The 12,731-nt window shown below is 36.1% G+C and overlaps 1 protein-coding gene across 3 annotated transcripts in view; it reads left to right on the top strand.

The window, feature by feature from the left end:
* The window catches only part of GSK3B (glycogen synthase kinase 3 beta), a 102,886-nt gene that overhangs the window by 72,632 nt on the left and 17,523 nt on the right, over nt 1-12,731 (top strand). For 2 of the 3 annotated variants that reach the window (XM_063294596.1, XM_063294595.1), the window contains 2 exons: nt 6,623-6,661; nt 9,578-9,764. In XM_063294596.1, coding sequence (XP_063150666.1) covers nt 6,623-6,661; nt 9,578-9,764 — 226 coding nt within the window. The remainder of the gene's footprint in view (nt 1-6,622; nt 6,662-9,577; nt 9,765-12,731) is intronic. The other variant, XM_063294597.1, reaches the window with a different exon arrangement.

The raw sequence follows: 12,731 nt of genomic DNA, 5'->3' as shown, positions 1-12,731 counted from the left end.
TATATAGAATTTGCCATGTCACTAACATGTCCCCTGTAGTCTTTGGAGCCAAAGATAAATTAGTTAAATATGTTCCCATACTGGGGGGGGAAAATGCCCAGTGTTGCTCTAAGATAGTAGGCATGAAAGCAGTGTGGGTTTGTTGCTTTGGATTCCATTCCTGGTAACTTTGTTACCCAGATGGAGGAAGAAAAAGTATATGCCCTACCTAAAATTTGTTTATCTTCAGATCAATATGACAATTTTTTTTAACTGTAAGAGCTTTTTGTATGGTGACAGTGCAAAGATTTTGATAAGTTTGAGGAATGACAGGGTAGGTTGAATTAGAGAGCTACTGCAGAGCGCCTGACTTTTTTTTAAGATGAAGGTTGTAAAGAAGACGATTTCTTGGGTATAGAAATGATAACAAGGGAGGCCAGGTCCTGCAACATGCAGGGACTTAGTGTAGCACTGTGACTTTATCTGACTTCACTTGGGAGCATGAAAGAAATTTAAAAATTGTTTTTATAAATTCTTCTGTACATATATAAAACTAAATTCAATTGTTAACAAAATAAAGTTGTTTTACTGCTATGTGGTCCCTTTCTAGCTTTTAATACCCTACCAGCTCCTTTCTGTAGTAGTTACCAGTGTGTTTGTCGTTTCTTTGTATCACATTTTCCCAGGAACAGCAGAAACAAAAATGAGCTTGGCCCCAGAGAGAAACCACAAACTTTAAATGAAAACATATGCAAGAATTGTTAAAATATACAAAAATTATATATAGTTACGTAATGGTTAAAATTACATTTTCTGAATATTTGAAATACACATATATAATTATAAGCGATATATTTGTGTGTGTATAGTATCAATACATACAGTACACAATAACAAAGGCAAGGAATTTTAGCCAAAATAAGCAATACTGTATGGGTAACAATTTCAAATTCTCAAAGGTGCTTTGCCAGATATAAATATACTTGCAAACTGTTAAAAGCAATTTGTCAGATGTATTCTGTCCTTTCCCTATGGTCTTTAGTAGCACATACGTACTTTACCAGTCGGAGATTGTTTTCTTACCATGGTATCCAATGTTTAACGAGATGAGGATTCAGAAGTCATAAAGGATCTTTGGAATAAGGATGTTCTTTTAGAACTTTTAATTGGTTTTATTTGTTCTCTGCTAGGTAGTTTATCAATATGTCCCAAACTAGCTAGCTTGTAGATGGCTGGTTGGAGTTAATGCACATTTCAAAAAACATGACTTCTAACTCCTGTAGGAGTCACATCATGGAATATAAAGTGGAATTTGAAATAACAACTTGCAACATGGCAGGTCTGCTTTACAAACCATATATGTGTTGGTGTGTGTGAGTGAGTGAGTGAGTGAGTGAACGAACGAATATATTGCGAACAGCCCAGAGTCCAGGAGGTTTTTCCTTCTTCCAAAAGGGAGAGTATTGCTTTAGGGATTAAGATTTCCACCTACTTTTCAAAGTATTTCAGGATCCATTATTTATCCAAAGTACATGTTCTAACATAGATCCCATTGTTTTATAGCAGATGGCTCCATATACCATTTTCTCTTTTACCATTTGACAATTTACCATTTTTTCCTAGTATATGATATCTGTCATTGCCTTCCACTGCCTCTAAGGTATCATTCTGTTTCTTTACCTAGAGAAATAATTTCTTCCTGCATACCCCTTTGCAGAGCTATATATTTCAAATCTTTCTCTTTCAATATCATCTTGATCTTTGGGTCAACTATGAGAAGTCTTTTTGTAGTTAACCCTTTCATAGGAGTAACAGTAAGTTCTATCAAGGGAGCTGCATTTTTCCCATTAGTGACTGTGTGGTTCATGTATTTGTGCACAAGATCTTTGCCTTGAAGGTGTCAGAGCCCGTATCATTCTCCAACTCCAGCATTACCAGCTACCTTGGCCATAGTAAGATGGTCACCTGTGAACAGAAACAGTGTCCTTCATGATGGCCCTCACCATGTCCCATTGGGGCAAACTCAGGATTGTTCTATTTGTATAGGATGGAACCACAATCTTTTGCTCACACTTTCTAACCTCGAACAGATTCTATTCATTCTTTCCATTCTTCCTTTCCATTCCCTTCTTGACCTGAGTCTTGCAGAAATCAACAGAGGATTGAACAACTATATCCTTTTTTCTTCTTCCTACTTCTGTTTTGCATTTTGGTTATTCCATCTTGCTTGTCAAGAATACTTCTGTATTCCTAAACATTCCAACATCCCATCTGTCCATCAAGAACAAAACTTCCATCCAACCTCAGTTCCTTCTGCCTCACAGCTTGGAGAATTTGATTTTGTTGATTATATTGGTTTTTCATAAAGGGGAAATTAGCCAGCTGACGGGGGACAATTTATGAGAGTCTCCTGTCTCTCTGTCTGTCTGTCTGTCTGTCTGTCAAATTCTGTCACTGCCCATCTCCCTCCCAAGGACATTTTTAGCAAAAGATTATAGGTCACTGCCTTGTAGTAGGATGCAGATTATGTATATTGCTGAAAAAAAATGAATGGTTTGTTAATCCTGTGGACCAGAGCCAGTAGAGAGTTCTTTATCTGTAATAAAGACCCAGGTTCATTTCCACCCTCAGCCATGGAGAATCATTAGGTGACTGGGCCAGTCACTTTTTCTCATCTTAAGAGTACAGAAAATTATTGTTGTGGGAAAAATTGGAGGAGGGAGTACTGTGTATTCCATCTTCTGGAAAAAAGGCAGAGTATAAAACTAAGAAACTTGTGATTCTAAATGTTTTTCTCATATAATACAGTATCTCTGCCAGCTAATCTTTGTGGGGATGACTGCTAGATCTAGAATATCTATTAATGTATCAATACATCAGGAGTGGGAAAATGCAAGCTGCATGGGTTAAACATTTTCATATTGAAGGATTAAGATAATCTAATCAGGAAGAATATGAGACACTACACGGGTTTGATTTTTTTTAGAAAAAATAAAAATAACTAAGTGAAAGCTAACAAATTTATAGCATAGCTGTACATATAATTATTCAACCTAGCTGTTAAAGCTATCCATCCTTCATGGACTTGAAGGAAACTTGTTGTCTTAATGAAAAGCAGTTAGTGGTAAGATTTTAATTCTTCTGTAAATTTATCTTAAATAGTTTCTTGATCCGGTGAAGTGAGTTTAGTATATTCTGTGCTGTACCAGAGTTTCAGCTTGATTCTGTGAAATTTCTGTTTTGCTTGTTATAGTTAAGAAAAGTGTATGTAGTATATTAGTAATGGATTCCTTTTTCATTATAAAATTGAGTTTGATTTTTAATGGGTAGGAATTAACATTCCGTTCTGATGTATGCAGCGAGCAGTTATGTTGGAGCAAACTGAAAACAAATACATGTCATGGGAAAAGACCAAGAAAAAGTCAGAATAAATGTATCAAATTAGTTTTGAAATAGTTTGCAAGTGTATTTACTGTATATCAGCAAATAGCCAATTCAAGAGGTTGTAATAACTGATTTTGGTGATTTTAAGTAATTTTTTATTTAAAATTCTTTGCCTTGTTTATTATATACTGTATTGAAGTATAGCTTAAAGAATATAGAATTTGAGATATGATTGCCTGAAAAGGCTTAAGATGTATGTCAACGCTATCTAATAAGTAAGTAAGTAAGTAAAATGATGTCACATAAGAATGGCAGGAATAAAGACATTGTGAATTGAATTTAGGATTAGGCTGCCAGTAACTTTATTGAGTTAATATATTTTGTTTTACTATAAGTATTCCTAGTTGCACAGCTGTTTGGAAAAAAATCCAAAAATTCTCATTTTGGCTTCTTTTCCGTAGATGTATAATCTAGCTAGTAAATATTTCTTCCACATCTACTTTTTTTTTAATCCAGTCAGTGTGGACTTTTAAAGATTCCAATAAACAAAGGTTTTTCATCAAGAGAAAGGAAGTTCCTTTAGCTAATCTTGTTTTGGCCCTTCTGAACTCATGGCTGTAAAAACTTCTCTTTCCTTATAAATAAAAGCTAGAATCCTCAGCCATATCGTGAATGCAGCGTGGTTCCATGACCAGTACATTTTAGGGGGCTGGATTAGCCATTACTGCAGAATAGATGCAGCATTGTGCTTTATTCCTTGGCTTGATTCACTGCCCCTCTTCTTTTCCTCTTCACTGTTGAGACTCCTCAGGAGGTACGTAGCTGAATAGGCCACTGCTGTTCAAAAGGGCAGTATTTTTCAATATAATAGGTCATTGCCCCGTTCATAGTCTCAGTTAACTGCATTTTGCCACTAAAATACAGAGCAGCAGCCAGGGTTTTCCAACAGTGTTTCCAAAGAACAGCCTTTGGGTGGCTACAGTTATTTCATGCCTTTAACAAGCAGTTCCAGAAGTCCTGTTCACTTAAAAAACACCTGGTTTGAATAATCTGTGTAGTGCCAACACTGAGAACAGTATTTCTGTCACAGCCAGATAAATTCCTTAATATTGGTTCTTCAGAACGCTATGCCCGCAGGTGGAAGGTGGTAGAGTATGTGGGACAACGTTGTAGAAATTTATACTAACTTTGAAAATGTGACACTTTAAAAATCTTACCAACGCTCACTGATACTTTGCCTCCAAGGTATTACCCAGTGTGCTAAATTCGAAAAATTATTACGTGGGATTTTTTGTTTTTAAAATGCAAGTGACTGTTATTTCATGTAAAAAGCCTTATTGTGATCTTATAAACTTATTGCTGAGACACAATTTTCCATAAAACTAGAAGAGGTTAGTCATCTTATCAAAACTTAAGGTTTCTAGAACTATAAAAAGAATCTTTAGCCAAAAGGAGCAGGAAAAACCCTTAAAAAGAAGAGGGTAAAAGATCCTAAACAGTACCATGTCGCTGTTGAATGCTCTAAATAGGCAAAGGTATCAATGAGGGGGTGAGAACATCTAAGCAGAAATGGAACATAAATGAGGAGGGATAGGAATCTCCTCTCCAAAACAGTGCAGTGTGAATTGAGCATGTTCAGGAGGCTATAAAATGGTAATTCCTGTATGGCTGCAGAAGAAAATGAAATGGCATATCCTGGAAAAGGTTGGAATTCTGAACAGGAGCATATTACATGGCAACATTCATGAATATGTTTTTTCCAGCATGGCATTTTATATCATTTGACATATTACTTATGTTAATAAACAAACTGAGCAAATCAATTAAAAATAGTATCTGTGATTACAGTAAAATATATTTGCTAAGAAATGAAGTCATCTTTAATAATTCTAGTTAGCATTCACATGTGTCACTTTAGTTTTAGTTTTCTGCTTGTGGCTTTCCTGTGCATTTTACTTGGCCGTATTTAGTCTGCATACTAAAGGTTAGTCTGCCCACTTGCATTATTCTTTGTGTTGTCAGCTTTTCCTTTCCTTGGTCAAGATTTTTTCAGATTTCAATAGATTTCATTGTGACGGGCCGGCTTTTAGACCGAGTGCTAAATTTTAGTCCGCAGACTAAAAACTAATCCGCGGATTATTTATGCATTTATCCAAAATGGCAATTCCCTCACTGAAAACTACCTGAAAAACAGTAACTATTCTCTTCAAAACATAATAGTGAGGGCAGTTCACAGCTAACAGTGAACTTCACAATATGTCCTTTGACACCTATGCACAATAGAACACTGAAAACATCCCTTGTTTTGGTAGCCCCATTGTGCTTAAGTGTTGGCAAACTTATTGACTGTTTGACCTGTAACTGTGACAGTCCCTTGCTTTTAATGTTGGTTGTTTGTATGTTGTTAAGTAGTTCTTAGTGGGTGAATAAAGCATCAGAACAGATTGGGGTGAGAAGAGTTAAAGAACGCAGTGTGTTTCTGTCATCATCAGTTGCTCTTAAAAAAGAAAAACATAAATCCCCTGCACTTACTAAATGACTGTGAGGGCATAAGGGAGGAAGCCACAATAAAAGGGAAAGTAAGTTAAGATCTTACCATCACTCCTGAAGTGTCAAGTCCAGTTCCTGAAGCATCCTAATGAAATATCAGCTAAAAATCTAAATGCTAAAAAAATCCATTGGCGGGGAAGTCAATCCAAGATGAAGAATAATCCGCGGTGGCCTGATGTACTCATAGCTTATAGACATTTAAAGTGGTCATCTTAGAAATGAGAAACGTAATTATTCTCTCTCTTACAAGTGTTGTTTCAGAACACTTTTCAGCTTGTGCTTTTGGGATAAATAAACAGGAATAAATGAGTCTGTGCATGATTGCATGTCTCATGCTCCTTCCTGTATCTATCTCTCTCCAAGATAGGGAGGAGACCTGTAGCTTAGTTTTGAAAATTCAATCTAATTTTACTTTTACATAGACTTTTGATTTCATATTTTTGTTACTTTTTAGTAAAACTACTGGCATTGGAACATGCATTAAAATAAAATGTTTCTATATTATGCCTCAACTTTGCAAAATTATTATTTTTTTTTTTTTTGAGTTTGGACTTGCTGCTGATGTGTAAAGGTTCTAATTGTATTGAACATTTAATATTTCCCCATCACTTTGGATTTCTTATAATATTGGATATATTTTTCCTTGCTGGACTATTCTTTTGGATTGACTCCCCCTGTTTGGATTATTTCACTGCATTATCATCCTTAGGACTCGTCAGGAACAGGACATTTCACCTCAGGAGTACGGGTATGTATATTATTTTTTTTGTCCATATCACCAGGTTAATTGCTGGGGAAATAGAAACAGAAATGAGGATAGAAAAGTTTACACCAAGCTATTAGACTCCAAGGTCCAGTCAGCTAGATATTCTCTTCCCATTGTAGAGTTAGATGCTTGGGAACCGAGGTAATATTTACATTTTTCAACATTTAAGCAAACATCTCATGACTTATTTCAAGTTTCCAAAGAAAAATTAACTCCCTGATTTTCATGAGTGCCTGCAATTTTAATTATAGACCATGAGGAGATACATGAGAATAATTTCTGCCAGCTTATTAGTGAAGCAAATGCTATATTAATCCTCTCCCCAAAAATAAAGAAAACCAAATTAAAAATTGTCATAGTTAGAGGTGATGAGAATTGTAACCTAAAACATCTGGAGGATACTAGCTTAAGGATGTTTCTTTACAAATATCCCCATTGGCTGTAATCAGTGGATTGAATTGCACTTCATTTATATTTGGACATAGATACCTGTCCATATGCTAATCTCTTTACGGGTGAACATTATACAGATCACAAAAAGGTGTGAGAAATACTATGCCAAAGAAATTTATGGCATAAGATAAGAAAGGGGAATATAGCAAAACTAATTCTCTGTACTCTTCCATTCATTTCTGTCCTCACAAAGCATCCTTACTTCCATCACATCCATGCTTCATACATTGCTTTTTGTTCTGTGTCACATTTGGAGATTGAACAAAATCTAGTAACCATGTACTGAAAAGTCACTCAGAATAATTAACTCTCTGGTTAAGAGGGTTTTTTTCCCTTGAGTAAAAAATGGCCAGTCTTGTTACACAAACTCCCAACACGTGTTTGAAACAATGTCCTATGGATTTCACTTTTTGATGAGATTTCAAAAAAGCAACAATTGCATCATCCTCAATGGAAGATTCTCAGATCCACATACTCTTCTATACGCTCTTTCAGAAAGGGATCATACAATTCACCCAGGGCTTGTAGTGGAAAAATGCTTTACACCTTCTTGTTCTGCAGTGCTTGTGTTTGCCCCTAACAGTAAGGTAATGAAACTTACTAATTCACATGTTCTTAAGAACAATTTAAAACAAGCATACAGACTGTAAAGCAGGAAGCAGAATTGTGCTACTGTACTGACTTTATATTGTGATTAATTTTTTTTAAAATAACAATGATATGACTAATATCCGTTGTCATTTTTAATACATGACTCTCAAAATTATCTAACAACCATAAGAAACAAACATCTAATGAAACAATTAAAAGCATTTTAAAATAAAAATCCAAATTAGTTCCCAAATTGGATATCTGAAGAACAGCTTGGAACACTGGCTTTGACTTCTTTGCTCTTAAATTCTACCCTCACTGTTCATCTCATTATATATATTATTACACACGCAAGACTGTTTTTTCAATCTCTTATCCATTCACTTTCTTCCAAAACGTGTGCCCAAGCACAATTGCCATTGTGTTTTCCATCCAGAAGATGTGATTGCAGCAGCTCCCCTCATACTGTTTTCATCTGGAAATTATCTTGTCTATAAAGCAATTGCCCCTCTTGGAGTGAAACAGTTAGGAGAGCAGCTTAGAGTGTCTAACTGAAGCTATTATAAGGTGAGGCAAGGCTCAGAGAGATGAAGCAACAGCCACAGGATTTCAAATCCTGCTTTTTTTCAGGTCTGTTTGCCGAGGAAAATTGCTAAGCGCAAGGGATTGGGAGCATCTTCACTTTCACAGTTTTCTCCTACAAATCAAAAACTGGATTTCAGCACAACTAGAAGAAAGGAGTTTTATGGGTGTGGCTGTTTTAGGTATATGACTGAGTGAGAAGGGTTTCCAGGGAGGACCTGGGGTGGGAAGAGCTGTACTCTCCTCCCATCACCCCATCACTCTGTTACATCAAAGTTACCTTGTCTAAAAATGCAGCCTTGCTTTAGCACTAGTTTGGGATTTTTAATGGTGGTTAAAGAAATTGACTAGCATTTTGCTTTTATGTTTTTTGGTTTACTCTAAATCCTATCCTACTCTGTTTTAATCTGGTCTTCTAGGCTTTCCCTCATAAGTTTTAGTGCTTTGTAAAAACTCAGCTTTTCTGGTAGTATATAAAATTAGGCCCAGTCTCTCCCTCTGTCTTTACTAGAGATTGGCAGATCTTTGACACGGTTTCCATGTGGTTGAAGTTAATATGTCTTTTTAAAAATGTATTTGTGCAGATCTGCATTTGATTTTGCATGTGGTCTATGCTGTTGCTTTCATTTTGTGAACTCAGTTTATCTCACAATACACTCAGGATTTAACCATTGTTTATCCTCCAAGGCCTGCGGTGCATTTTCCACAAAGGTGAAAATACAGTTTAAGGCAGCTAAACTGAGTCTCTGAGAAAATAAGCAGTGCAACAGTGATGATGGCTTGTTGAGAATACACAATATTTTAATTAATTACTTGCCAAATAATATTAAAAGATCAACTAAAACTATTAACAAATCAGCCTGAACCAGTTTGGTAACATAAATCCATGCTTTGGATTGTCAGTTTTTTAATGGGACTGTATAATATTCTTCAGAAAATCCCATTCCCTTGCTTTTTTCTCTGCCTAACTAGCTGCATCCCTTTATGTTTTTAAGGGTATTATTTCCTGTCTTCCCAAAGTTTCCTCAGCTTTGTGCTGTATGTCAGTCATATCCCTCAGGGGCTTTGTAATTTCAACTTTATTCAGTATAGCTCCTTGCCAATAAGGATTTCTACCTTAGCCAGTTGGCAAAGATCTGATGTTAGCTTTTTTTTTTTTTTTTAATGCAAAATAATACCTACTCCAGGAGGCTTAATTGTTCAGACTCATAGTCTTGCTAACAGACTATGAAAGTGAAAGAAAATGGACAGCCTGTCCTCTTTTTTCCATAGGTCTTCCGACCCCGCACTCCACCAGAAGCAATAGCTCTATGTAGCCGTCTGTTGGAATATACCCCTACTGCCCGCCTGACTCCACTGGAAGCCTGTGCACATTCTTTCTTTGATGAATTACGGGACCCAAACATCAAACTACCAAGTGGGCGAGAGAAGCCCGCACTCTTTAACTTCACTACCCAAGGTAATTTGGAAGCATTATAGAGAATTGTATGCCATCCTATCAAGAAGTGAAGTCAGAAATGATGGATAAAAATGTTGGACAGTTAGAAAGAAAATATTCTTTTCACAGCATAGATGTTTCAAGGGAGTGTGGAATAAAAGGAAACATTTGGAAATAGTACATATAGACATTTTTATATGTTGCCAATTCAGTCTTGATGGAGACAAGATGATGTGACATCTAATTGCATCCATAATTGTCACAGTTGACAAGTCATTTCCTAATGGTTTATTAATGAATGAATGTAGCTGTGGTTATAGTCCATGTTGCAATTTTTACTAGGCAATAAATTTAATAATTACATGAGTAAGTAAATTAGAACACTAAGTAGCCTAATTTTTTTAATGAAGATTATTTTTGAAATATAAAATGGTAATCATATAGACACAGTAGGATTAAACCTATTTTCAGATAGTGCTAAGGACTGTTAAATAGAATCATAATTTGAATTTATGCTTCATATTTTTGGGAATCATGGCTGTAGCCCAAACTTTCTGAAGTAAGAGGCATATCTCCTTTGTTTATACATCATGCGCGTGTGTCATAAGACACAAAGAGGTGTCTCTTTCTCAGTGCTATAAGGGAGACTACCTCTTTCCAGATTATGCTTCCTACCTACTTTTAGTAGTAAAAATAATACTTCCTTTTTTAAAAGGCAGTACTTTTAAATTAGAAATGTTTCTGTAGATTAATGTAGCAAAATAATAATAATAAAAAATAATCCTATATACCTTTCCCTGGGAGTAAGTTGCCTCTGAATAGGTATGTGTAGGATTTTACTATTATTAATGAAGTCCTATGTGGAAGAAGTTTTTTGTTTATACAAAAAGAGAGAGTAATTCTTCCTTCTTGCGCACTCTTCACTATTGTCCCCCAAAAATGTAAAATATATTTTTTTAGTACATGGTCCTGTGGCACTTGAACTTCACAGCTGCTTCTTAAGAAGCTACCATGCTGAGTCATATCATTGATCTGTCTGTGACAGAATTAGCCACGCAGCTTGTCAGTGGCTCTCCGGACAGATTTTTTTCCCAGGCCTGAGGAGTTGATGCAGGTGTTAGTAAAAGTGTAGCTTGTTCCTCATGATAGAGTTTAGTCATGCTGGTTTCAAACATGAGCCATTATCATCTTTGGATCTGCAACATGCAAGTAGTCACAACTTCTTTGAGCAGTTCTTTTTTTATTATTTGTCAGACGGGCTCATTCAAATGCATTTATAAAATCATTTGTGTTTATGTTATACCTCTAAAAGGTATGCCATTGTGACAAAACTATAAGGTGGGCAATATCACAGAACAACTTCTTTATAATTAATTAGAGATGTGAGCACTCTTGAAATTGGCAGTAATGTTTAACATGAACATGAGTAATTGACCCATTTCTCAGTCGTTTCATTTCATCTTCTTGAATCATAGAATGTAATGGACTTGCAGATCCAACTAGTCCAGCCTCCTGCCCACTGCAAGATTGCAGTACCATAGCAGCCTCCCCAAATGGCTAGATTAAATATATTGATGGAAGAGAGACCACTACCTTGTGAGGCTGTCTGTTCCATTGCAAACAACTCTTAACTCTTAGGGAACGTTCTTTTGAAATCTGCCTCATTATAATTTAAAGCTGCTGTTTATTGTCTCTGTCATTTGGAAAGTATTGAACAGTCTACCTCATCTTCTGCATGAGACTGCTCTTCAGATACTTGAAGACAACCTTTGCATCTGGCCAAACATAGTGAGTATAGAGGGTGGCATTGAAGGTCAGAGGGAAGATCTGTTGCCAAGCCAACCATCAGGTAAACGAGGCTTGAGCCCAGACCAAGAAGTGGTTTATGAACTGCTTCAGACAGCATCCCCTTCCCCCCAATACAGATGAAGATAAAAGAGGGAGGAAGGGAATCACATTCAGACTTGCAAGATTCCGTTACTATAGTTGTGCTAATAAAAGTAGCTTTAGGTCTACATTGTGTCTGTTTCCTAGTCTGGTCTACCTAATAGGGCTGGCATCAATCTTGCAAGTTTAAATGTGCAGGAAGGAGTTTTTTATATGGGGAGGCATCTGACATTCAACACAGACTTGCTGTTTATATGCTACTGTTCAGAGTATGAAAGAGAAACAAGATGAGGTTTGAACTCTTCATGTAAAAAGAAAAATACAACTTGACTGGTATAACCAAGCCTTGGATGGATAGTTGTCTTTTGGCTGGAATATATTGAAGTATTGCAGGAGAAGCTAAAGTGAAAAGGTCAAGATGGTTGGGATCCCTAGCAAAGAAGGAGCGGAAAGGATATTTAAAAACACTTCCAATAAAAAAAGAAGAGACACCAGAACAAGCCAAGTGACTACATAGAATGCCTAGTGACAATTCGAAAACTAAGAAAGGACACATAAGAAGAGGAAGGATGGAAGATCACTAAGGAAGGGTATACACACTTAGTTTGTAATTGCAGAGATGTTCAAAATAAAAGGAAAGGCATTGGTCTGCAGATGCTCCAGTGCTAATGGGTAACAAAGAAATGATGGAACTGTTCCGGGGGGTTTTTTCCTTAACAAGAAGGCTTTAGTTTCATAAGAGTTTCAAAGTACAAGATGAAGTATGATTGCAGCTTGAGACATGGCCAGGGAATAATTATATACTTTACATGAGTTAAGATATTGAGGGTAAATAAATTGCATCCTGGAACACTGAAAGAAACACTGATTACTGTTGCCGAGTTTCTGTTTAAATTTAAGAAATTCTGGAGAATTTTTGAAATGTCAGATGACTAGAAAATAAATGTGTCTGTCTTCAAGAATAAAGGTCTATGGAAGAACAGATTGGTCTGTCTCATGTTAATACCTGGGAAGATTCTAATAAAGAGATCTGTTTGTAAGCATCTGGAAATAATGCGGTAATTACCAGAGTGCAACATGGATTTGTCAAGAATAAATTTT

This window comes from Candoia aspera, chromosome 2 (genome assembly GCF_035149785.1).
Source record: "Candoia aspera isolate rCanAsp1 chromosome 2, rCanAsp1.hap2, whole genome shotgun sequence".
Classification (NCBI taxonomy): domain Eukaryota; kingdom Metazoa; phylum Chordata; class Lepidosauria; order Squamata; family Boidae; genus Candoia; species Candoia aspera.
This window is presented reverse-complemented; position numbering and strand designations above follow the sequence as displayed.